Source organism: Sprattus sprattus, assembly GCF_963457725.1.
Source record: "Sprattus sprattus genome assembly, chromosome: 3".
NCBI lineage: Eukaryota > Metazoa > Chordata > Actinopteri > Clupeiformes > Clupeidae > Sprattus > Sprattus sprattus.
Genome location: NC_137922.1, coordinates 26,349,875 through 26,377,374, shown reverse-complemented (window position 1 = coordinate 26,377,374; position 27,500 = coordinate 26,349,875). Strand labels below are relative to the sequence as shown.

At 47.0% G+C, this 27,500-nt stretch overlaps 2 protein-coding genes across 4 annotated transcripts in view; both read right to left on the bottom strand.

Moving 5' to 3' along the window:
- Positions 1-3,135, bottom strand: part of gpr155b (G protein-coupled receptor 155b) — a 12,744-nt gene extending 9,609 nt beyond the window's left edge. The window contains exons 1-4 of one of the 3 annotated variants that reach the window (XM_080835812.1): positions 2,988-3,135; positions 1,913-2,380; positions 1,471-1,649; positions 989-1,209 (exon numbers count right to left, since the gene is read on the bottom strand). In XM_080835812.1, the coding sequence (XP_080691938.1) occupies positions 989-1,209; positions 1,471-1,649; positions 1,913-2,333 (821 nt within the window). In that variant the 5' untranslated portion in view covers positions 2,334-2,380; positions 2,988-3,135. Of the gene's footprint in view, positions 1-988; positions 1,210-1,470; positions 1,650-1,912; positions 2,381-2,876; positions 2,908-2,987 lie in introns of those variants that run through there. The other 2 variants (XM_080835813.1, XM_080835814.1) reach the window with 2 other exon arrangements.
- A 4,554-nt stretch (positions 3,136-7,689) lies between these two features.
- The window catches only part of wipf1b (WAS/WASL interacting protein family, member 1b), a 20,686-nt gene continuing 875 nt past the window's right edge, over positions 7,690-27,500 (bottom strand). The window contains exons 3-9 of the mRNA XM_080834720.1: positions 27,094-27,223; positions 20,736-20,897; positions 16,822-17,040; positions 15,837-16,388; positions 9,307-9,516; positions 8,546-8,659; positions 7,690-8,115 (exon numbers count right to left, since the gene is read on the bottom strand). Of these exons, the coding sequence (XP_080690846.1) occupies positions 8,063-8,115; positions 8,546-8,659; positions 9,307-9,516; positions 15,837-16,388; positions 16,822-17,040; positions 20,736-20,897; positions 27,094-27,223 (1,440 nt within the window). The 3' untranslated portion in view covers positions 7,690-8,062. The remainder of the gene's footprint in view (positions 8,116-8,545; positions 8,660-9,306; positions 9,517-15,836; positions 16,389-16,821; positions 17,041-20,735; positions 20,898-27,093; positions 27,224-27,500) is intronic.

Genomic DNA, 27,500 nt, shown 5'->3' with positions numbered 1-27,500 from the left:
TATCCCACAGCTTTAGAGAATGGGACGCACAAACACAACAAACTAATGTTGTCCCCTAAAGCTTTCTTAAAGCTCAGAAAATGATTGGTTACCCTTTGCAGATTATTCCCACAACCGTTCCCACCAGTGGTTTATAAGCACAAAATGTGCATCCACATAGCGCACACAAACACACTCAGACACACACACACACACACAGGTTCTCCATCATCTTTGCCCTTCACTCCCTCTGACACTCATTCACTCCCTTCCTTTCTCACTCATTCACTCACTCACTCATCCCTCACCCACTCCATCCGGTCACCCATTCACACCTTCATGCCCTCCATCATTCATTGATTCACTCACTCCTATGTAGCCTTACTCACTCACTCACTCACTCACTCACTCACTCTCTCTCACTCACTCATTCATTCACTCATTCACTTACCCACTTGCCCCCTCTCTCTCTCTCCCACTCACTCACTCTCTCCTTCTCTCTAACTCATTCACTCACTAACCCACTCTCTCTCACTTACTCATTCACTCATTCTCTCTCCCTCCCTCCCTCTCTCCTTCTCACTCTCTCACTCACTCACTCTCTCCTTCTCTTCCTTCTTCCCTCCCTCTCTCACTCACTCTGTCCTACTCTGTCCTTCTCTCTCACTCACTCACTCACTCACTCACTCACTCACTCACTCACTCACTCACTCACTCACTCACTCACTCACTCACTCCTTCTCTCCCTCCCTCTCTTATTCACTCACTAACCCACTCACTCGCTCCCTCACTCTCTCCTGGTTTGTCTCTCACTTACAGTTTGGCAGTGATGAGCAGTATAAGTGCCACTCCGGTGGAACGCATCAGTTTCCTCAACTCACAAACTCTCTATCCCTCTCTTACCTCACTCATTCACTTACTCACTTATTCACTCCCCACTCTCTCCTTCTCTCTCCTTCTCACTGGCTCCCTTCCTCTCTCACTTCTTCCTGGTTCGTCTCTCACTTACAGTTTAGCAGTGATGAGCAGTATAAGTGCCACTCCAGTGGAGCGTGTCAGTTTCCTGAGCTGACCAACCATGGACAGCCCTAGGTAGAACAGCGCCGCCCCCCCGAACGAGTTGGCCAATCCGTCCACAAACTGCTGCAGCAGCTCCGGAACCTTCCCGTCCAATAGGAAGTGAGACGCGATTCCCACCAGCACCATGAAAACGATAGGGTTCTTCATGACCTGCACACACACACACACACACACACACACACACACACACACACACGCACAAAGAAGGAATGAACATGATGGCCTACTCATACACACACTGAAACTTGATTGTGCAGTAGGATACTGACACTGCATGGTTATAGTCCCTTGGGCTTTTGCTAAACTTATATGCTCAAATATTCTGTCACACGTAGAAACAGATTACCACAGCAACATAGGCATCATATGCAACATATACACACACACACAGACACACACAGACACACACACCCGCAGTAAGACGATGGAGACGATGTGTAGTTTGCTCTGGTTGTGGTCGGCACTCTGCCTCCAGCGCTGGATCTCACACAGGGCGAACCCGATGGGGTTGAGCAGCATGAGGGAGACGGGAGCCACCAGGTAGATGTACTGCAGGTACTCAGGGTGGGTGCTCCTGTACAGGGCGTCCACTGAGGAAAGGCAGGTAGACAGCCGGTAAGAACACAGCAGTGGAAGGTTGGTCAGTACAAGAGAGCAAGATGGACATGGATAACAGATTTAAAAAACAGATACCACCCTGATCTGGAACAGACACACTATCCGGAATCAGAGACACTAAACTGAAAATAAAAGAAGTGACAACCAACCTAGACCACTTTTTGTATTTAAGGTTTGAAAGCAATACTGTTCCCTCACCAACACATAGATTGTTCTAAACTAATAACAAGCTCACCGATGGGGTATCCCAGCGCGAAGTCATTGCTCTGGGTGGCAAAGATTGAGTAGAGTCCAGCTTTGCTGTACCGAGTCTCCGGCCCTGCAACCATCAGCGTGAGCGAACACACCACCACGAATACCGTCACCTTGGCGATCAGCACGCTCCACAGGAACGACCAGATCACGTCCCCGAAGTCCAACACGACCATGTTCTTAAACAGCAGAGCGGGAAGGGCAAAACGAGAGACGAAGTTCCCGAGTCCCTTAGCCTGAGTTGGAGGGATGATGTCCGTCCTGCCAGCCACATACCCGCACAGGATGATCCCGAAACACTCGAGCAGCGCCGGGAAAAGCTTGTCGATGGACATGGTCGGGCTGGCGGACAACGGGCTGTGACTGATGTTGAGCCCGTGCATGGCGATGTAGCGATCTGCCATGATGGACGCGATGTGGAAGGGCTGCTCTGAGAACCTGAGGCGCTCACCTGTGACAACACAAAGCAAGCGGAGGAACCAGAAAAAAACACACATATACCGTGATTACAGGGATTCAAAGAAGTTATCAAGTAAAATCGTGCAACGGCGAACTATGGTCAAACACAATTGAGGGCTACTATAAACGCTATCATAAACGATCACAGTCAGCTGTCAGATTAAACTATCACTTGAGCTCAGGGTATCGTCCACATGTCAATCATAATCTCAATCATTAAAAGCTTTCACGATTCCACTGTACCCACCAAGAGATCTGATTATGTGTATGGCGGATATCACCAGGCTATGTAAAGCTACTAAAAGAGAGGTAAACATTAATTTCAGTTTCTTACTGACTGGATGCAACAACCTGGACAGATCTGATGTTACTTCAAGCCGCGGGGAGTCTCAAAGGGTTAGATTAAATTTAACTCAAGCACACATCCTACGTTCTGCATTTAGTAAACACATTACCACAGTACTATTTTAAATAACGAAATTGTTTACATGCAAGTCGGCTCAACCAAACCTATGGCAGGTTACTGATGACATATTCTGCAATCTTTCGGAAAACATGTCAATTGCGTAAGGACGTAACGGACACGGCAGATAACTTACCATTTGCTTCTTGTTACAACGAAGGAAGGATATTGGCTTGTGTCATGGTAATATTAATGTTTATACGTTCCTGTGACTTCCATTATGAATGTCAGGATTCTGTAGGATGTTTATCGATGGCAGAACTTACATTTTGACCCTGGAAACAGTGTGCTATTGCGTTTGAATGATTGGCGTGGTGACCAATCACAGAGAAAGGTTTTCATGCCCTGGCGTTCACCTCCCCCAATTCTGCTTCTGATTGGTGGAGAATGCAACGGCCGAATTGATGTTCACATAGCTACCTCACGTGGTCTATTTTTCGTTTGCATGAAATGTATGAGCTGGAGACACTTCTCTCCATGCAGTCTAAATAAAGGTACTATCCACAGCGGAGGACCTTGAAAAATGATTCCAGACATCTTTACTGCCCAGCGGAGATACAATTAGTCAACTGTTCTTCATGTTATCATCCTCGCATTAAAAAAAACCGTGTTCACTGGATGTTTTCAGAAGTCTTGGTGATGTTTCAGGTATTCTGTGATGTGGGTGTGGCTGTAGTGGTAAGACCTCGCTCGCATTTCGTTAATGAATGGTGGTTTATATTACCTTCAGATGTAATAAAGTACACTGGCACAGTCTGCGGATGTGGACAGGGACGGATTAATGATGGGGCTAAAGGGGTTTAAACCCCTGGACCAGCAGGCTGTAAACTTGTAGCCCATTCCTTGTTCATGTGTGGGGGCTAGCAACAGGTAGGTAGGCTCATAGATATACAGCCGCGGAAAAAATTAAGAGACCACTTCAAAATTATCAGTTTCTCTGGTTTTACTATTTATTGGTATGTGTTAAAGTAAAATGTACATTTTTGTTTTATTCTATAACCTACTGGCAACATTCCTACCAAATTTCAAATAAAAATATTGTCATTTAGATAATTTATTTGCAGAAAAATGACAATCGGTCAAAATAGCAAAAAAGATGCAGTGTCTTCAGATCTCGAATAATGCAAAGAAAACAAGCTCATATTCATTTTTAAACTACACAATACTAATGCTTACACTTAGGAAGAGTTCAGAAATCAATATTTGGTGGAATAACCTTGATTTAAAATCACAACTTTCATGTGTCTTGGCATGCTCTCCACCAGTCTTTCACATTGCCGTTGGGTGACTTTATGCTACTCCTGGCGCAAGAATTCAAGCAGCTCGGCTTCTTTTCATGGCTTGTGACCATCCATCTTCCTCTTGATCACATTTCAGAGGTTTTTTATGGGATTCAGGTCTCGAAATTGGGCTGGCCATGACAGGGTCCTGATCTGGTGGTACTCCATCCACACCTTTACTGGCCTGGCTGTGTGGCATGGAGCATTGCCCTGCTGGAAAAAACATTTCTCAGAGTTGGGGAACATTGTCAGAGCAAAAGGAAGCAAGTTTTTCTTCCGGGACAACGTTGTACTTTGCCTGGCTGAGGTTTGTAAAAGACCATAAGGATTGAAAAAAGCGGACTGGAGGGTCTTCTAGTTCGTCTTCTCTGATGAGTCCAATTTTCAGCTTTGCCCAACACATGGTCGTCTGATGGTTAGACGGAGACCTGGAGAGGCCTACAAGCCAGAGAGTCTTGTACCTACTGTGAAATCAGACTCATCAGAGAAGACGAACTTAGAAGAACCTCCAGTCCGCTTTTTCAATCCTTATGGTCTTTTACAAACCTCAGCCAGGCAAAGTACAACGTTGTCCCGGAAGAAAAACTTGCTGCATCTTTTTTGCTATTTTGACCGATTGTCATTTTTCTGCAAATAAATTATCTAAATGACAATATTTTTATTTGAAATTTGGTAGGAATGTTGCCAGTAGGTTATAGAATAAAACAAAAATGTACATTTTACTTTAACACATACCAATAAATAGTAAAACCAGAGAAACTGATAATTTTGAAGTGGTCTCTTAATTTTTTCCGCGGCTGTATATATAAAGGACTTTATATATATCTATGGGTAGACTTCTGTCTTAACGTTCAGCCCCGACATAACGTGTATTTAAGCGGAAACGGTGGTGCATTTGACATCCTGTTGTGTTACGCAAGCGCAACTGAAAAGACCATTCTTCGCGTTCGTTTGGAGGTATTTCTGCAGCCTGATGAAATCGGTATTATCTTTTTAATTCTTGCTCATTCTCTGGCCTCGATTACAGCATGGGAATATGGGGCACTGGCCTAGAGGTCACATGGGTCCAGAGGTCCACAAGGGTCATAAGAACCTGCATCAAATGAGCCCCTCTGCTCCAGAGTTGACCCAGAGACCCTTAAACAGTGGTGTAGTGGTCCCTGGAGAAGTGGGTATACTCTTAAGCAGCTATTTAAGCAGCCCATACAGCACAGGATAAACGCTTTGTTTTGGGAAGTGGGTATACGCAATGCTGACTGCTCCGTATACCTGCATATACCCTGGACTACACTGCCCTTAAAGGCCTGAATGCAAGTCCCATCACTTGAGGCTATAGCCCTGAAGATTTGAAGCCTTTGACTGTATAGCAACCCAAGCTAGATATAGCTTACACCAATAATTAGCCTATAGTGAACTCACGGCCAAGTCTGTCAAGTGAAAGTTTCGCTCTCTCTCAGTTCTAATAGACTTGCTTCACTGACATGACCATAAGACAGACACGCTACTGCCAAAGCAAGCTTGTGGAACAAAACACATACATAAACGCATAGGGATGAAATAGAAAACAAAATAGTCTTGTGTCACGCACGTAATCTTAATATCTAGGCAGATATACCTTCCCAACCTACCAATGCCAATCTCTCTATCAAATGGTCTTTTCAACAGCTAGAAACACCCCTGGTCTCATCATTAAAGACATGTACTGGTTTAGATGTATGTTTTGCAGTAATGTGAGGTCCTACATGTCCTTGAATTCCTTGCGTGTGTGTGTGACTGACAGGGACTGCTGAGAATTCTGGGCCCCCTGACAGAATTTTCAGTTAGGAGAGGAGATTTTAGGATTCAGATTATAATATTTAAATTGTCTGGGGGCCTCTAGTAGTGATGGGGGAGATTCAGATTTGCGATACCCTTTTCCCCTATAAAAGTCGGGTTAATTAACCATTTTCCCCTATAAAGGTCTGGTTAATTAACATTTTGTAGCCTACTTAGTTGTATAATGGTATATCATATATATATATATTTCCAAAACGGATCTGTATGATGACACATTTGTGCAGACAGGAAGTCGTTTATGTTACATTCCATTTTTAATTTCATCACTGACTTGGTTGTTTCAGTTGGTTGGCAGTGTAGGCCTATTGCATCCCTTACAAGCTCTATCATTATTCTGTCACGATTGGTTCAGTATCCTTCAGTTATTCTGCATCTACATTCAAAAACATTGTAATGTGGAATGATAGAAACTGCCGTTTTTCGTCAACTTGGGAGTTGGTCTTTGTCTTAGTGAGTAAGTCCTCTCGACTAGGCCTCGTCTTCCACTCCAGTGCTATGACCTCTGACCTATGACCTTTGCAGACTTGTCTCCTGCACAGCTGATACGTAGCAATCACAGACCACACATGGGTGGAACAGCATAAAATCATTTAACATGTTCCTTTTATTTAGCAAAACATTGCTTTAATACACTGGGAGTCTTTTCCATCACAAAATAGGACGACCATCAAAAGCCATAAAATAAAAATGAAAAGAAAACAAAAGCAAAGACATACAATAAGAGTAACACAAGACCATGGACAAAATAAGAGTAACACAAGACCATGGACACTTATCTTCCTTCCTTCCTTGCGTGCCCCGGGCAGCCACAGCCTTTAGTACCGCTGGTGAGATCTGCCCCCTTGTGGACACCGGAGGAACCTCAAAGGGGGGCAGCTCAGAGAAAATAACTGGCTGTGCACAGAGCTGAGCCCCTGGCCACCTGAGGAGAGGTCCACGTGTACACACACGCGCACACACACACACACACACACACACACACACACACACACACACACACACACACACACACACACACACACACACACACACACAAACAAACCTGGCCACCTGAGGAGAGGTCCCCTTAAGAGCCCGCGGGTGGCTCCCAGAATGCTCTGAAATACTACACTTCCTGTCCCCACACAAAGAGGCACTGTCGGAGGACCGGCGCCAGCCCTCAGCTGTCCTGCGACAGATTTTTGGTCTCAAACAAAGTTGGATTATCAGTGCTCGAAGTTTTGCTCTGACGTCCTATGTGTGTGTGTGTGTGTGTGTGTTTGTGTGTGTGTGTGTGTTTGTGCGTGTGTGTGGACCATTATCTTAAATTCACTGAAGCAAAGTAAAACACTTGATAATGGCCCTTTCAGATTGTCAGATTTGTGAGTTGCATAGTGCTTTCAAAATAACTGTGACAAACAAGTGCTTTGATATAAACTGAGACAAACAAATGGTACAGTTTTTAAGTGTGTGTTTGTGTGTGTGTTTAAGAGAGAGAGAGAGAGAACGCCAGTGGTTACAGGTGTGTCCCTGACAGGGGCACACGTCCATCCTGATAACAAGCAACTGTTTGTGTGTGTGTGTGTGTGTGTGTGTGTGTGTGTGTGTGTGTGTGTGTGTGTGTGTTATCGTATCTGCAGGAAGTGGTTCACTGACGGCTCTACTGTGGAGGACAGGCTGATCAAACTCACAGGCGTAGGAAATACGTCAACAAACAAAATAATAATACTGTCATATTCATCCTTCTCATACTTCATACAACATACCAGTACAGCAAATACTAAATACACAAGAACACAATGGCATCCAAACAATAAAGGCACTTCTCTGTATGACTTCCCCTGCTCACACACCTGGTCCTATAGCACACCCACATGTGAGGGACACACGTGTGTGTTTGTGTGTGTGATTGAGAGAGAGAGAGAGCACAGCGATAGAGCGACACGGCCCCAGGATGATGTTGATCCCCATGATTGTAGATTTTTGTCCAGAGGTGTGTGTCCGGGGTAAGAAAGAGACAAAACAGAGGGGAGAAAGAAAGAAGGAGCGAGAAAGAGAGAGCGAGAGAGCTATAGCTGGATTTGGAGACGTCCCAGAGTGACCAACAGAGTCTCCTTCACCTGGGGATGGGGGGCAGAGGAGGGGCTCCTCTCTCCTTTTTGCCTGATCCTGAGACACACACACACAGAGACACACACACACACACACACACACACACACACACACACACACACACACACAGAAACACACACACACAGAAACACACACACACACATACACACACGGAGAGAGCATTTAGCATTTTGGCTATGATAATGATGATGATGACATTAGTTAAGTTAGCGAAGGTCACTAGGGAGTCGAATAAACACACTGACAAACAGGGTGTATCCACTGGTGTAGGCTGAACATGTATATGCACTGGAGTAGGCTACACACACTGAACATGTGTGTATGCACTGGAGTAAAATAAACCCAGTGACAAACATGTGTATATGCACTGGAGTAGGCTACACACACTGAACATGTGTATACCGTATGCACAGTTCTGTAAGTTGTTTGGGCTAAAAGTGTGTAAATGCTTGATCTCATTGGTCACCTCGTCCATCACTCTTGGCCATCTTGCTGGGATAGGTCTTCTGGAAGTGAACATAGGGCTCAGGGGGCGGGAGCTCAGACATGGGGCGGAAGTTGAAGCGGGATTCCCACTCATCTGAACACACAGACACAGACACACACAGACACACACAGACACACACAGACACACACAGACACACACAGACACACACACACACACACACACACACACACACACACACACACACACACACACACACACACAGGCTGCACAGTTATTTTCTACACAGAGAAATCACTTCAGTGTGTGTGTGTATGTGTGGCGTGTATATGTGTATATGTGTGTGTGTGTGTGTGTGTGTGTGTGTGTGTGTGCTCTCACCTGCATGTGGGTGGGGTGTGTGTGTGTGTTCTCACCTGCATGTGGGTGGGGTGTGTGTGTGTGTGTGTGTGTGGCGTGTATATGTATGTATATGTGTGTGTGTGTGTGTGTGTATTCTCACCTGCATGTGTGTGTGTGTGTGTGTGTGTGTGTGTCTGTGTGTGTGTGTGTTCTCACCTGCATGTGGGTGGGGTGTGTGTGTGTGTGTGTGTGTGTGTGTGTGTGTTCTCACCTGCATGTGTGTGTGTGTGTGCATGTGTTCTCATCTGCATGTGTGTGTGTGTGTGCGCGTGTGTGTGCGTGTGTGTGCGTGTGTGTGTGTGCATGTGTGTGTGTGTGTTCTCACCTGCATGTGATTGGGCGGTGTGTGTGTGTGTGTGTGTGTGTGTGTGTGTTCTCACCTGCATGTGGGTGGTGGTTCTGGAAGCCGTTGCCCATGGGCGGGGGTGGAGGTGGGGCGCCGCCGGTCCCTGGTCTGTCTGGGGGGAGGGGGGGTCTGTGGATGGAGCCGCCACGGGACTCTCCTGGGGGGCGACTGGGGCTGGGGGGGGCCGGTGACGACCTGATGCTGCCACCAGAACGCCCCGATGGGGGAGGGGGGGGGAGAGGACCTGGGAGGGGGGGGGGGGGTCAGAAAGTAAGTATTTGAACCATAGACATAGTATAGATAGACTACGCACTGGCTGTTCGGTCGCGATAAACGTGGCTGCCATATTATATCGGGACCACCTGGCCAGTAAACTAACGGACGGTGGAGCTGCGGTTTTCCTGGATAAAAAGCACTTTAGCGTTCACATTTCACAACCGATTTCACGTAGTCATTTTTATATACAAGGGTTTATGATCGACGTTCATCCATACTATGTCTATGATTTCAACCACTGGTTGTAGAGCAGCACAAGAGCAAACCCAGTTAAAGAGGAAGCTCAAAACAGGAAACTATAAAACGCTAGGTTACGTATGTAACCATGGTTCTATGAGTTTCGGATGACCGCCAGAGGCGGTGCTTTAAGCACTGGATGTCATTCACGTTTACGTGTAGTTCGAGTATTTGTATCAACAAAATCACCTATGACCTCGGTGACGTATGCCTTCGCCCCTGTACTAAAGGCATGCTCCCCCAGGTCACGACCCTTGACAATCTTCTCGCGAATATTCCGAGTGACTGCCAAGCTCTGGCGGTCATCCGAAACTCATAGAACCATGGTTACATACGTAACCTAGCGTTCTATTTCGTTTCTACTGACCGCCAGAGGTGGTGCTTTAAGCACTGGATGACTAATACCAACCAAGTCACGAGGAAATCTTACCTTACTCCCGCTGTAAGGAAGTAGGAAGAACACCTGCTGCCACTGGGTTATGAGGGACCACGTTAACCCTAAAAACACCTCTTAGGGCCGCCTGCGATGTACATACACTCCTAGATACACATACACTCCTAGTTGAGTGACCTCGGACCTGAGGGACCGGGAGACTACTGCTCCTATAGGCACAAATAATAGCGTCCACAATCCAACGTGATAGCCGTTGTTTGGATAAGCTGTGCCCTCTCCTCTGTCCAACATGACAGACAAACAGTGAATCGGACTGGCGGAATTCCAGTCATATCAATGTAAGCCCTAAGTGCTCTCACTGGGCACAACAGGTAGGGCTCTGTCCCTGCTCGTCATCCTGAGCTGGGGCTCAAGGCAGCCAGCCTGAGCGGCTGGTTTCAGTAGGATGATAATTCGCCTTTGGAAGAAAGGCCGGATTCACCCACAAAGTTATCCCTGGGCCTCCGGGGTTCCAATATAGACATTCTTGGCTTGGCTTTCGTTTAGCCGATGCCATGGCCAAGAGAAAAGCGGTCTTCATAGACCGTTATTTCAATCCCACCCTCTCTAGAGGTTCAAATGGGGACTGCCAGAGTGCCCTTGGGACTATAGGCAAGTCCCAAGAGGGCACTGAGCTTCGCCAAAGCGGCCTTAGTTGTTGAGAACCCATAAGGAAGCGGGTCGCTAGCATACGGGACCCAACTGTCACACCATCTGCCCTACTGTGTATGGCTGAGACGGTGGCTGCATATACCTTCATGGTGAAGGCTACAAGGCTGCCAGGATAGCACATCCACAGCCGTGTTCTGAATGCCTGTTAAATGCATTGCCCCCAGGCTCAGAAAGAGTAGATAGGCCCACAGCCACAGCTGTTGGGGCAGCCTCAAGGATTGTCTGGCCTTGTGCTCCCGTGGTGGTTTACCTGGTAGACCACCGACGTGTTGTCTGCTCTTACCAGGACAGCTTTTATACCACTACTGGAAGAAAATATATGAGTGTCAGCAGGACAACCTGCAGCTCCAATACCTATATGTGGTGTTCCTACTGCCAAGGACTCCAGAGACCTCTGAAAGTCCTGCATTGTCATACAGCTCCCCCCTGCCATAGAGGCATCGGTGGCCACCGCTCCTCTGTAAGAAGGTATGGGCCCCAAGGGAACCCCCTGGGTGAGATTATGTCTCTCCCCTACACAGCCATAGCTTTGTAAGGCAACTGGAAGTGACTCTGACCAGCTTGTGCCTGTGATAAGTGGGGTGCAAGGCAAGATCGTTCAGCCGAATTTAAAGAGGCTGCAAAGACAGAAGGCCCAAGGGAACACCTACGTGGCCGCTGTGAGCATACTCAGCAGTCTCAGAAAAGATCTTGAGGGCCAGAGCCCTCCTTTCCTGAAATGACTGATGATGCAGTAGGGACAGTGCCGCTGCCGCACATCTGGTGAAGACGTGGTGCCAGCGAGATCCCGAAAAGGGAGCACATAGAACTGGCAGCTCTGCCCTCGAATGCAAAACGAAGAATCTGTCTGTTTCGAGGTGTGATAGGGACGTGGAAGTATGTCTCCTTTAGGTCGATGGTTGTAAACCAATATCCTTGCTTGACACCTTGCAGCACATCCGCTGTACGCAGCATGTGGAGTCTTAACCTTGAGATGCGTGTTTAACCGTCTCAAGTCTAGTATAGGCCGAAGGCCGTCGCCCTTCTTTGGCATGATAAAATAAGCGGAGTAGAATCCACTGTTTTGTGCCAGCCTGTCTAATGGCTTGATGGCGCCTTTCTTCAAGAGATCCCAGATCTCCTGACGTAGAGCCAGAGCCCTGTTTGGGTCTATGACGATGGTCATTTTGACCCCATGGCACCTCGGTGATCGGGGTCCGAACCCTAGGGGGCCTCTGTCTGCCAGGAGCCTCACGGCTCAGACTGGCAACTGTTGTCTGGACTGTGTAACCTGTAGGCTGCACTCCAGAGCTTACTGCCCGGCAGGACCAACATCTGTCCAGAATGACAGGAGGAAGAGACAATAGGGCTTTGCTGCCCAGCTCCAAGAGTGGAGACTGGGCCAACCATATCTGGTGTTGGGTCTGGGTTAACTAGGACACCGCCTACCCAACTCCCTGGTCATGTAGGCAAACGCCTGCAGGGAGGTGTCGCTCCGACTCTGCCGAGGAGTCATCCCCAGAAGTCTGCAATGTCTGGGACAGGGCTAGTACCAGGTGTGACATTGAATACCCAAGACGTGCAATACGTGACACTGCGTATCACTGCATCAGGCCGGAGTGCTTAACCAGGCGTCAGCACCAGGGCAGCAACGGCTGGTTCAATATTGGGCATGCTAGCAAGGCACTGGGCAGATGCATCTTGCATGTTGGCTAGGGCTCTAGTCTTCTGGGAGATGAGAGAGCCGTCTGGGATCTGCCCAGCATCTCTGCCCCTCCTCGATATATGGGTTCGAGGGCGGAACATTAAAAGACGAAGACTGAGACCTAGCGCCGCGTCTTTGTGCCGGGGGCGGTTCTGGCTCGTCCTCTGGCCCAAGATGGGCCTGGCAACAGTGCATGTAATGAACATGTTGCAATATCTATACATTTAGAGAGAGAGAGAGAGAGAGAGGAGTGATATTTTACCAGCAGCCTTAGCGAACAACACTCAGTGTTCAGATAGGTTACTGTTTAAGTGTGAACCCACTCCTCTACAGCCATCTGAACCAAACTGAGGTTTGCAGTTATGGGCCAAGCCTCAATATTAACCAAGCACATTACACCTGATCGCAGCAATGATTCCTCTTACGTTACGTAAGGTAGGCTTCCATTTAAAAGCGGAACCAACGGTTAACAATTACCAAAATTGGATGCTTTAGAACTGAAATTGCGGGCATAGCCCATTCAGTCACTAATCAGTAGGTAAACGTAGCATGCTTATAGTGTTTTAACACAAAGCCGATTGGCGTGAATCATGTACTGCTTTAGAGCGGACCCACTCTACAGTCACCTGGACCAAATAATAAATGCTCAACAACTGAAGTTTGCGGGGCGGAGAAAAATCACCCACTCAAACTAGGCAGTTTATTATGGACCAAGCCTCAATATTTACCAAGCGAATTAAACTTGATCGCGGCAATGATTCTTCCTACGTTATGTAAGGTGGGCTTCTATTTAAGAGCGGACACACTCGTTAATAGTTATCCAAAATTAGATGCTTTAGAGCTGAAATTGCGGGCGTAACACGCCAGTCACCAATCAGTGTAGCCTGCTTATAGCATTTACCACAAAGCTGACAGGAGTTAAAAGTCATGTTCAAGAGCGGACACACTCATTACCAGTTACCAATATAGATGGTTTAGAACTAAAATTGCGGGCATAGCCCTTCAGTTAGTCTACTTATCAGTAGGTAAACGCAGCCTGCCTATAGCGTTTAACACAAGCCAACAGGAGTAAACCCTGTCCTGTTTAAGAGCGGACTCACTCGTTCCCAGCTACCAAGTTAGATGGATTAAAACTGAAATTGCGGACATAGCCCGTCAGTCCCCAATCGGTAGGTAAACGTAGCCTGCTTATAGCGCTTAACACCACGCCGACAGGAGTAAAAGTCCTGTACCGTTTAAGAGCGGACACACTCGCTTTTAACACAATAGTTACCAATTAACAGTTCCCCAAGCATACCTGCTTTATAACTGAAATTGCGGGCAAAGCGCGTCAGTCACTAATCAGTAGGTAAACGCAACCTGCCTATAGCGTTAACATAAGCCAACAGGAGTAAAAAACCTTGTCCTGTTTAAGAGCGAACACACTCGTTCCCAGTTAACAAGTTAGATGGATTAAAAAACTGAAATTGCGGGCATAGCCCGTCAGTCACCAATCAGTAGGTAAACGTATACTGCTTAGGCCTATAGCGTTTAACACCAAGCCGACAGGAGTAAAAATCCTGTATTGTTTAAGAGCGGACACACTCGCTTTTAACACAATAGTTAGGCTACCAATTAACAGTTCCCCATGCCTGGTTTAGAACTGAACTTGCGGGCATAGCCCGTCAGTCACCCATCAGTATGTAAACGTAGCTTTAACAGTTAGGCTACCCAAACAGTAGGTAGCGACAGGAGCAAATCCTGTTGTTTACCTAATTGAATGCTTATGGTGATAACGCCGCTTGCATCTTCATCACAACAACGGTACAAAACCAAACTATGCGAGGGCTCCAGCTCGCTTAACAAGTAGTTTTAGTTATCAGCTATAAGGCGAGACACACCTGTAGCCTGCTGAACGCGTGACACAAAGCCGACAGGGGCAAGTAGGCTGCTGTTCGCTTTACTTAATTGAATGCTTAAGGCGAGAACGCTGCTTGCATCTTCATAACAACAACAGTACAAAAACGAACTATACGAGGGTTTCCATCTCGCTTAGCGAGTGGTTTTAACTATCAGTCGTGAGGCGAGAACACCTGTGCTGACTGCCGTATCTCATCGTGACAGACAATAGTAGGGAACTATTATGCGAGGAACTCACTCGTGCCACAAGTGGGTTTAATTATCAGTTGTAAGGCAAGAAACACATATAGCCTGCTGCAGTATTCAGCGTGAGCACGATAACGGCACAATATATTAGCGTAACTCGCTTAACAAGTGGATTCAACTATCGGTTCGTCCGATAGGCCACTGCCTCAAACCATTACTCGAGCGTGACTACCACACACGGTAAAACAATAGAAAAGGCCACTCACCTTTTTTTTCTCCGGATTATCCGTTTTCCCGGATTATCCGCGAGTGGGTTTAAGTACCAGTTTTAAGGCTAGAAACACCTGCCTACTGTAGCCCACTGCAATGTTGATTTTTGATGCTAATCGCAGTCTTTAGAGGGCGAGAATTCGCAGCTCCACTCGAAGGTTGCAAGACTCCCAATGATTAGCATCTGATTACCCTCACCTGTGGAGGGAACATACTCACCAACTCACCTTCCGCGAGAAGAATTAAGGGTCGTGACCTGGGGGAGCATGCCTTTAGTACAGGGGCGTAGGCATACGTCACCCAGGTCACAGGTGATTTTGTTGATACAAATAGGCCTACTCGAACTACACGTAAACGTGAATGACATCCAGTGCTTAAAGCACCGCCTCTGGCGATCAGTAGAAACGAAATAGAACTACCCTTCCAGCCCCTTTAGGTTCCACTGAATTATACCGCTTATAAAGAGTAAACAAAAGAGTTCTTCAGAATTCGTAAACATCTAGATCAAAGGAAATTAGCAGTTTATCTATTTAAGCTTCCTGTTTCACACCGGAGCATTCACCGGGTTTGGCCTTAGCTACCACAGTAACACAACAGTCTAGTGTGTGTGTGTGTGTGTGTGTGTGTGTGTGTGTGTGTGTGTGAGTGTGTGTGTGTGTGTGTGTGTGTGTGTGGATGTTGGCCCTTAACTGCGGCAGACTGTCACTGGACTGACCACAGGAACACCACAGTCAAGTGTGTGTGTGTGTGTGTGTGTGTGTGTGTGTGTGTGTGTGTGTATGTGTGTGTATGTGTGTGTTTGTGAGTGTGTGTTGGCAGACTGTCACTGCACTGACCACAGAAACAACACAGGAGTGGTGAGGAGTGAGGAGGGGACTGTGCGAGTTGGTTGCCATGGTAACCGTACCTGAGCGTGCAGAGGAGTTTCTGCCCAGGGGGGGCGGTCTCTCGCTGGGGGGCGGAGGCAGAGGGCCACCACGGAGAGGCGGGGGGGCAGGGGCGGAGTTGAGTGACAGGTTCCTCTGGGGCAGCCGTGGGGTGACATCATCAGCGGGCGCCGCAGGTGTGGGTGGCAGTGGAGGCGGTCCAGGACGCCCGGGCGGCAGAGGAGGGGCCCCCCCTCCAGGGCTGGGGCGGGCCGAGGAGGATGGAGGGTGGGGCTTATTAATGAAGGAGGGTGGAGGAGGGGGGAGCCCATCTCGTGGCAGAGAGGGCCGGTTGCCAAGGGCAACGTGAGGCGGGCGGTCCTCGGACACAGGTCTGGGTGCAGGGGGTAAGGGGGGGCGACTGGAGGGAGGGGGGGCAGGGGTAGAGGGCTGGCGCCCAAATCCAGACGAGGCTGGGACAGGGGGAGGGGGGCCGCTGCCATGGCGACCGGGGGGAGGCGTCGGAGCAGAGGAAGTGGGGCGCCCCCCGCCAGGCAGCGGTGGGGGACCCCTGCCCTGGGAACCCCCGACGCCTGTAAGATAAATTCAGTTCAGTAGTTTATTAGGTAGGATAAGTACAATCTCTAAAATGTCTTGCAGAGACCAGAGTGAACAGCAGGCCTGGTAAGGTCAGGTCAGTGCAACAGAAGTTCTAGCAGGACAGGAGAATGTGGCCTATGATAACATGGTCAGCTAGTCCCTGAGAACAACAGATAAACCATGTCATAGATCCCATGACCATCAGTGACAAATGGACTATAAGAACAGTTTTTTCTTTGAGGCAGATACGACTCCAGAGATCTCCGGTTGTGTTGACTTGATAAAGTTGATCCTGTTAAACTCAACTGTATTTGTGCCACAACTTATCAAGTAAAGCTCTACCTTGTTACAACAAAAACTTCGTACTGGCGTATTTCTAAAGTCTTGAACCAACATGCAGAGAGTACAAGAAATACTCTTACACACCTGGTCTGGGGGTGTTGGGCACTGGAGGCGGCCCCCCAGGGGTGTCGAAGCGGGCGGGGGTGCCGCGGGACCGAGGGCCGTCTGTCGCACCGTTCTTTGGCACGGGCAGCCGAGGGGCAGGACTGGCATCACTGCCCCCACCAACACCTCCACCGAAGGGGCGCGGGCCAGCAGAGCGCCCACCAGGGGGCAGCAGAGGAGGCCGAGCAGCGCCAGAGTCTGGGAGAAAGGGATAGAGAGAGGGAGAGATAGAGAGAGAGAGAGATAGAGAGAGAGGGAGGGAGAGAGAGAGAGGGAGGGAGAGAGAGAGAAAGAATCTTAAAACATTAATTCACTTTTGCCACCGATGCTCACACCCTGGACAGATTGTTCAGATTGCAACAGAACCCTAAGTACCCAAACTCCCAGACAAAGGACCAGCTTCTAGCCGTCTCCCTCATAAACAGCTGACCAGTATCATCTCTATAGCTGACCAGTATCATCTCTATAGCTGACCAGTATCATCTCTATAGCTGACCAGTATCATCTCTATAGCTGACCAGTATCATCTCCATATCTGACCAGTATCATCTCTATAGCTGACCAGTATCATCTCTATAGCTGACCAGTATCATCTCTATAGCTGACCAGTATCATCTCCATAGCTGACCAGTATCATCTCCATGTCTGACCAGTATCATCTCTATAGCTGACCAGTATCATCTCTATAGCTGACCAGTATCATCTCTATAGCTGACCAGTATCATCTCCATATCTGACCAGTATCATCTCTATAGCTGACCAGTATCATCTCTATAGCTGACCAGTATCATCTCCATAGCTGACCAGTATCATCTCTATAGCTGACCAGTATCATCTCTATAGCTGACCAGTATCATCTCTATAGCTGACCAGTATCATCTCTATAGCTGACCAGTATCATCTCTATAGTTGACCAGTATCATCTCCATAGCTGACCAGTATCATCTCTATAGCTGACCAGTATTATCTCTATAGCTGACCAGTATCATCTCCATAGCTGACCAGTATCATCTCTATAGCTGACCAGTATCATCTCTATAGCTGACCAGTATCATCTCCATAGCTGACCAGTATCATCTCCATATCTGACCAGTATCATCTCTATAGCTGACCAGTATCATCTCTATAGCTGACCAGTATCATCTCCATAGCTGACCAGTATCATCTCCATAGCTGACCAGTATCATCTCTATAGCTGACCAGTATCATCTCTATAGTTGACCAGTATCATCTCCATAGCTGACCAGTATCATCTCCATAGCTGACCAGTATCATCTCCATAGCTGACCAGTATCATCTCTATAGATGACCAGTATCATCTCTATAGCTGACCAGTATCATCTCTATAGCTGACCAGTATCATCTCCATAGCTGACCAGTATCATCTCTATAGATGACCAGTATCATCTCTATAGCTGACCAGTATCATCTCTATAGCTGACCAGTATCATCTCTATAGCTGACCAGTATCATCTCCATAGCTGACCAGTATCATCTCTATAGATGACCAGTATCATCTCTATAGCTGACCAGTATCATCTCCATAGCTGACCAGTATCATCTCTATGCCATAGCTGACCAGTATCATCTCCATAGCTGACCAGTATCATCTCTATAGATGACCAGTATCATCTCTATAGCTGACCAGTATCATCTCTATAGCTGACCAGTATCATCTCTATAGATGACCAGTATCATCTCTATAGCTGACCAGTATCATCTCCATAGCTGACCAGTATCATCTCTATGCCATAGCTGACCAGTATCATCTCCATAGCTGACCAGTATCATCTCCATAGCTGACCAGTATCATCTCTATGCCATAGCTGACCAGTATCATCTCTATGCCATAGCTGCTCTTGATTCTTTATATAGTTATAACACCCTGCTTCACATCAACAAATAATACTGTACTGTACAAATACATCACAATTGCATTCCCATTCGTGATCATATTATTGTTGTTTGCACTACCAACACACTTGCACTTTAACTTGCACTTTATGCATAAAATGTGTCTTTTATATAATCTGTATATTGCTTGTAAATTGTCTGTAAATAATATGTACATTATCTGTATATTGTCTGTTTGGCTAGTCACCAATGGCTGGAACCAATTCCCTTGAGTGTGTGTAACATACTTGGCCGAAGACTCTGATTCTGATTCTGAATCTGATTGGGATTCTGATTCTAAAAAACCCACTATGGGCCCTATCTTGCCGATCAGAAACGCAAGTAGGACGGCGCCAAGCGCAAGTAGCTGTGTGGGCGGCTCTATGGCGCAGTTGCTATTTTAACGGCGGAAAAAACACACTTGCGTCCAGCGCAAGTGTCAAAAGGGTTGGTCCAAAGGAGGTTACTCAGCCATAGGTGTGGTTTGGGCGTAATATGCAATAAACCAATCCGAGCGTCATTTCACATTCCCTTTAAGAGCGAGAAGCGCATAGTCCATATAGCGGCTTGTTATTTTGATGGCGGAATTACCTGGTGGAAGACCGGAGAAGTTCACAGCCGAGGAGACCGACGTGAGATTTACACCAATTTTTTGGCAAGCCATATATAATTACAAGGAAAATAAAGTATTTACCACTTGAGGAAATCATTGTGATATCCATATCCAAGATATTTTAAAAATAAGCATACATGTAGCCTACACATTGACCCAAATGATTCAGGTTAATTGAAGCTGCGTGACATTTGATTTATTGTATGGCTTTGTAAAAAGCCGGGAGATAGATATATATGGGGATGCGAGAAACCCTCCCAAAGTAAGCAAAGTCAAGCAAGCATGTCAAGATATTGCCGTGATAGTTCTGCAACGGGGCACCCGAAAACGTTGCCGAAAACGCTATAATGACGTCCGGAGACGTGGGACATCCAAGCTGGAAGGTAACACACGTTCTCGTGCCTTCACGGGAGGTGGATCTGCCTCGACCCAGGATCTGACGGCAGCAGAGGACATCGCCACGTCTACCCTCACGCCTGAGAGCGTGCAGGGATTTGGGGGCATGGAAATCGGCACCCAAGCCAGTGCACCAGCTGACCAAACCCAAGGTACATAAATAAAGTCCACATACACAGAGATGAGTTTACAAGATTTATAATAATACTGGCATTAAATAAATGCAACAAAGCCATACAATAAATCAAATGTCACGCAGCTTCAATTAACCTGAATCATTTGGGTCAATTGTGTACGCTAGATGTATGCCTAGTTTTTAAATGTCTTGGATACGGATATCACAATGATTTCCTCATGTGGTAAATACTTTATTTTCCTTGTAATTATAGCCTATATGGCTTGCCAAACAATTGGTGGAAATCTCTCGTGAAGACGACAGAAGTAAAGTGTAGCCTACAGGTCCTTTACTGTGCCGGCAAGCACATGCGCCCTTAAAATAGCGTTCTGAATACGCGTTACAGACTTTAGACATTGCGCCTCACATTAGACCAGCTTTTTTTTGGTCAATGGCGCACGGCGCACGGCGTTGTTTTGAAACTGCAAAATACCACTTACGCCAGAGAAACGCCTTCTCTGTTCCGCCCCCGCCCATGTCGACGCAAGTTCATTTCGAAGCGCGCCTCTGGAGGGAAAATCGCGCTGTGCGCCGGGTGCAAGATAGGAATGATACATGCGTCGGTGACAATGTCAATTGCGCTGGGTGCAAGATAGGGCCCTATGTGTGTGTGTGTGTGTGTGTGTGTGTGTGTGGGGGGGGGGAAGGCAGTGCTACAGCCTGGCTAAATGAAGCTGGTAAACAGTGGGCCTATCTAGACTGGATGGCTGGCAGAGACTCTGTCCTGCTCACATAATTTGAGTGTGTGTGTGTGTGTGTGTGGGTGTGTGTGTGTATGTGTATGTGTGTTTGTGTGTGTGGGTGTGTGTCTCTTACCGTTGCTCTCTCTGTTCGCTGAACGTAGTTTTGGCATTCCCCCCTGGAATAGCCCGCCCAAACCACCTCCTCCTCCTCCTCCTCCTCCTCCTCCTCCTCCTCCTCCTCCTCCTCCTCCACCACCCCCACCACCTCCTCCTCCTCCACCTCCTCCTTTTGGTTCTGAAAAGACAGTAGAGCACACAGCTCTCAGGAATCGCTGAAACTGGATGCCATTGCTGATTGATGAGACTATATATGGAGACGCCTAAGAGCTCCAAAGCTATGAAGTCACTATTTCTGGATGGATAGATAGAGAGGTCCACAGCCCTGCCTAGTGGGATTGGGTTTCAGTCCAATAAAGAGCCATTCAGTGTTCTGGGATTGGGTTTCAGTCCAATGAAAAATCAGTGTTCTGGTAATGCCCCTGATAAACCCAAACACAGCTTTGCTACAGGGGTGTGTGTGTGTGTGTGGGTGTGTGTTTGCTACAGGGGTCTGTGTCCTGTGGGACCCAAACACAGCTTTGCTACAGGGGTGTGTGTGTGTGTGTGTGTGTGTGTGTGTTTTGCCCATCTGTTTGTTTGTTTATTTTCTGTTTTGTAAATGTTTTTGTGTAAAAAGTGACCAGGCACATCTGCGTCAGATGAGGGTTGGGGATTATAACCTGTGTCTGAGATTGTAATCCACTGACCTCTACAGTATCGTCAGCTTTATTTATCAGTCCCACAGCATCTCACGCATACACACACACACACACAGTCCCACAGCATCTCACGCATACACACACACACACACAGTCCCACAGCATCTCCCACACACACACACACAGTCCCACAGCATCTCACGCATACACACACACACACACACATTCCCACAGCATCTCACGCATACACACACACACACACAGTCCCACAGCATCTCCCACACACACACACACACACACACAGTCCCACAGCATCTTACACACACACAGTCCCACAGCATCTTACACACACACAGTCCCACAGGGGCAGACTGAGGGAAAAAAGTGGCCCGGGAGTTACTGTCAGAACGGCCCACTCAATACACGGCGCGCTGCCCGTTAAGTACACGGCGCACTGCCCACTCAGTACACGCTGCGTTGCCCAGTCAAAGCATCGCACCTATCGACCAGTCAGTGGCCTACTGGGAAAATTACCCATTCACTTAACATTATTTTGGATGATTACATAGAAATTACATCATATATGTTTGTTTTTTAATAACATTTGGATCCACCAATTTGCCTGGATAGACACATGGAATAAAAATGATACTGGCTATTGTAACACTCCAAGGTAGGTATAGTTTGCTAGAATCTAGATGAATATGCTTAACTCAGGGCTAGTGTTACGACCCCCTGTGCCCGTGCGCACCTTGCCTGCAGTCCTCATCCTGGCCAGTTGGAGGCAGCAGGCTAAGGATCTACCAACTTCCAATCAGCACTGATTATCCACACCTGGCGCCAGATGTGGATACTTAAAGACCGTCACAACCAATGGAAGAGGCCCTCTCAGCTTCCGCCATTTACACACACACACCTATTGACCCGCGCATCCACACGCATCCACGCATAGACAAATACCCCTAGACAAATACCCCTAGACTTTCCGTTTGACTGACTTGAATAAATTGCCGTTTTGGTTTAAAGATACACGTTTTCCTGTCTCAACCTTTTTATGCTACTGCCCCACGAGCCGGGCGTAACATAAATTGGGGGACTCGTCCGAAATATAGTTTTCTCTCCCTTATTCTGCGTGGAGTGCGTGGCTCACTGATTCAGTTTTGGTTCCGGTATCCCTGACCTCCGTATACTCCAGGTAGGAAGCAGTGGCTAGGCTGGATCCCCAGATCCTTCCATCGAGCACTGGTTTGTTGTTTTGCGTTTTTTGTTTGTTGCGTGTTTGAATTTGCTTTCATCGTGGAAACAATCCTGGGCGGGTATTGTTAAAAACTCGTCAGGGGTACGTGGGTACGGCTGCACTCATTAGAGAACAGTGCACCCCTAGCTCGGCAGGTTTCTGAAGCGACAGGTTCAGGAGAAGAATAGTTAAGACAAGGCTGGAGTGTACGGACGAACGTGATACCGTGGTGAGTAAGATAATTTGTCCCGTAAATTGTGTGTGATTTTGTGTGATAGACGGGTAGGTGAGAGATTGGGCATTAAATATATGAGCAGTGGCTCATTTATGGTTGAATTCAGGTGATCTGGAGAATCACCGGGTTAACTAGTAATTAAAGGAGTTTGTTAGTAAGGTATGGCTGTGGGAGCCTACGTAGCGTTCAAACAAAGCTCCGTTTAACAAGCGACAGGTTATTGGGATAAACTGTCTGCTCGCATTTGCTGACGTGTGCTTTGGCCCTGTGTTGGGTTGTTAAGGGAAAAAAGCTGTTAAACTAGGGTGTTTACAGTTAGTTCCATTGATTACGTTCGCTGTTTAAAGCAGTTGATAAATACTATAAGAGAACCGCTGATAGTACGGAGATTCGTGCGCCGGTAGCGTTGTCTAAGAGACTGGGCCGTTGTGGCAAGCTCAGTTTTCTTAAATAGGGTTGTGGTAGATTGGGGACGCCTAGTTTTCTCACTATCCTTTGCTTCGCTGCTGGTCAATAGGACAATCTCCTGCTGTAAATTGAAAGGGTGAATTCCCTCTTTCTCTCTTATATTAAAGTTTGTTAGTGTGTGATTAAAGCCAGTTTTTTTGTGGGGAAAATAACTGGAAAAAGTGAGGTGTAACTAAGTTTGCATCTGCAAGGTGTTTTGATAGAGGCCTGTGTGGAAATTTGTGTAGGGTCTATTGTTGTGAGACTGCCTAAATACACTGGGGTCTGTAGTGCCCTGTTTATTGTTGTTGTTTTAAATATGTCTTTTAATATGGATGAGTTTGCTAAGCAGCCCTCTGAGGAGGTGTTAAAACAATGCACAAAAGAACAGCTATTGCGAATAGCAGAGCATTATGACATTGAACTGTCAAGCCAAGTTAAAAGAATGAAGGCGACGGTATATGAAGCCGTTAAGAACTTTTTAATTGACAGTGAGTTACTGGCAGCAAAAACAGAGGATCCAGTTTCACCCTCGCTCTCTGAAACACCTAGAGCTGATAGTGAAGGAGTCAGGTCCAAAGAGAAAGAGTTCAGCAAAGAATTGGCCCTGAGAAAGCTGGAACTGGAGTATGAAGACATTGAGAGCTGCAGAGGCAGTTCGACAATGCTGAGCGGCAGAGGCAGTTCGAGCTCCGCCGGCTAGAGTTAGAACTTGCAGAAAAAGGGATTAAAAGTCCAACCACTTCCGGTGAACAGTCACCGCCTCATCCAACCGAAAGGGACATAAGTAGGTACATCAGGATGGTACCACCCTTCTCTGAGAGGGATGTAGATAAATACTTCCCTCATTTTGAGAGGGTAGCTACCTCCCTGAGATGGCCCCAAGAGATCTGGACCACACTACTACAGTGTGTTTTGGTAGGCAAGGCTCAAGAGATTTATGCCTCGGTGGCGGTTGACCAGGCCACAGATTATGAGGTGGTGAAAACTGCAATTCTAAGGGCTTATGAGCTAGTTCCCGAGGCGTATAGGCAGCGTTTTCGGCAGTACAAGAAGTGGGAAAAACACACCTACGTGGAGTTTGCTCGCGAGAAAGAGCACTTGTTTGGCCGGTGGTGCACCTGTCAGAAAATAGACTCTCTGGAATTACTCAGGGAGCTCATCCTCCTTGAGGAGTTTAAGAACTGCGTCCCTGAGGTAATTGCCACTCACATCAACGAGCAGAAGGTTAGCACACTGGCTCAAGCAGCTGTGCTGGCGGATGAGTTCGCTTTAACACACCGAAACATGCAGCCCGCCGGATCCGGTGACAACTTTAGAAACAGGGCTCCATACCAGGGTAAACCTAGGCCTGTTGTGGCAGGGCCTAACCCTGCGTCTCCCCACAGGAGTCTCTATGCGGCGTCTGGTGGAAAATCGGACGTTGTATGTTTCTTTTGCGGGAAACCGGGTCACAAGATCTCGGACTGTCAGGTTTCCTGGGGATGCCAGTGATTGTGGCGCGGGTGCTGTCCTTCAACAGGTGGGTTCAGATGGTGTCGATCATCCGGTGTTATTTTTCCAGAAAATGCAATCGACATTCAATGGTTTACTCAACTATGGAGAAGGAGGCACTAGCACTTGTTTGGGCGATTCAGTATTTTGATATTTATATGAGTTCTGCTTCTGTTCCTATTACTGTGTACACTGACCATAACCCTTTGGTCTTCATTGACAGAATGCGGACTTCCAACCAGCAGATTATGCGCTGGAGTCTGATCCTCCAGCCTTATTCCCTAAAAATAGAACACATTAAGGGGACAGACAATGTTATTGCAGACGCTCTTTCGAGAGTTTGGTCGGTGTAGTTCTGTGGCTTGATCTCTTCTCTGTGCCTTCAGTTTTCCAAGGACCGAGGACGGCAAGGCCCGGAGATGGGACGGGGTCACGGGGCTTGTTTTTTTGTTGTCTTTTTCAGGTTTCCTGGGAGGAACCTTCTTGGGGAAGGAGGTGTTAAGACCCCCTGTGCCCGTGCGCACCTTGCCTGCAGTCCTCATCCTGGCCAGTTGGAGGCAGCAGGCTAAGGATCTACCAACTTCCAATAAGCACTGATTATCCACACCTGGCGCCAGATGTGGATACTTAAAGACCGTCACAACCAATGGAAGAGGCCCTCTCAGCTTCCGCCATTTACACACACACACCTATTGACCCGCGCATCCACACGCATCCACGCATAGACAAATACCCCTAGACAAATACCCCTAGACTTTCCGTTTGACTGACTTGAATAAATCGCCGTTTTGGTTTAAAGATACACGTTTTCCTGTCTCAACCTTTTTATGCTACTGCCCCACGAGCCGGGCGTAACAGCTAGTATCAGATGGTTATACATATAACTACAAAGCGTATTAGATAAATATACCTGGAATTAGTTCTGTCAAACTATTAAAATATTTAAACACAATGAATCGCAATTTTTTGTATCTATTATAATGTCCCTTCATTTATTTTTTATCCATTTTTTTTTTCATTTCATTGTAATGCTCTTATCAACATGGAAAAGTGGATTGGCTTGCTTTATGCAAATGTTTTATTTTATTGAAAAACAACATTGCCAAACAGGGCGGTACAAAACAAAATTCTAAAGTGCACATTTCAGGTAAACAAGGACTCAGCCTATAGTGCAGTCAAACCATGGCTTAATAATTTCTTTTTTTTTCAAGTTTGCTGTGAACATAGCAGTCAGGCCTCTTATTTAAGAAACAATGAACCGTAACAGTTAGGTTACCAATAGAAGGTAAGCCTACTACTTATTTGCTTTTAGCCAGCTACTATAACAGACTAGCCTGTTGACATTTTTAGACAACAGTGAAGCTTACTTCATTTCAACACAAACAAGCCCAAACGCTGTATCCGGCGTGGTGCTGTAGTTTTTCTAAGGTTAATAGTGGTTGCAACAGCATGTAAAAAACAACTACACAGTTTGCGAGGCCAAAAAGAACGTCAATCTCGTGAGAAAAATATTGACGTTGTTAAAATGGGTTTGCATTAGCGTCGTTAATAACGCATTTATCTGACAGCACTTTTTTAATACATGTGCTCAATTGAAATACACTAATTTTGAACTTAGTATATTAAAGTGTAACTTACGGTGTACGTTGTACCCTGGCTCTTATCCTGGCTCTCAGGAAAAGATTGACAGAGGCAGCGACAAGTTGTGCCTCATTTCAGATTGTGCAATCCCTCACAAACTGAGTTGAGCGCATGCGTAGAACCAAGGGCTAGGGCTGACTGCACACGTCACTACAGTTGCGTGCCCTGGCGGGGCGTGTTGCGTGTATGCAAATCCAAATTTAAGAATCCTCTACCTCAATCCGCACAGCTGAGAACACTTGGGCTGTCTAAGAACCAATTTTCAGGTGTACATTAATAAGGTGGAGATCTTTTCTTACGTTGAACTTCCGAAGTCCGTAAAACGCAAGAAGACACTTAAAAAAAAAAAAAAGTGTGAAGACGAGTAGGAGTATAAAATTCAGTCAGTGCCATTTCAGTATAATAATTATTAGAGAAATCAAGGCCTGAACTGATTAACATGGTTCAACTCGGTTTCTATCATACCGACAGGCAAAGGGAGTGGGCCGGTGAGATGGTGGTGGGCCGGTGAGATGGTGGTGGGCCGGTGTTTTGGGCCATCGGCCCACCGGGGATACCCCCGGTATTCCCGATGGCCAGTCCGCCCCTGCACACACACACACACACGCACACGCACACCTGCCCCAGCATCATGATACACACACACAGTGTTTGTTTGTTTGTTTGTTTGTTTACTCACTGTCTAGTATTGGCGTGCTCCGGTCATTGGTGACGGTCTTCTTGAGCCGGGCTCCCTTGCCGATGTCTGAGAGGAGAGCATTCCTGCCCTGCTGCTGATTACGATTCAGAGAGGGCTTCTCTATGTTTGCCTGCGTTTTACACACACACACATACACACACACATACACACGGATGGACACACACACGGAAAGACACACACACGAACGGACACACACACGGACACACGGACACAAGGACACACACACACACACACACACACACACACACACACACACACACGGACGGACACACACACGGACACACAGAAGTGCAGACAGTGACATCAACACAGAGACATTGGGGAATCATTAACAATCACGCCACACATCTATACAACAGTGTCAAGCTCTATGAGCAAAGAAAGGT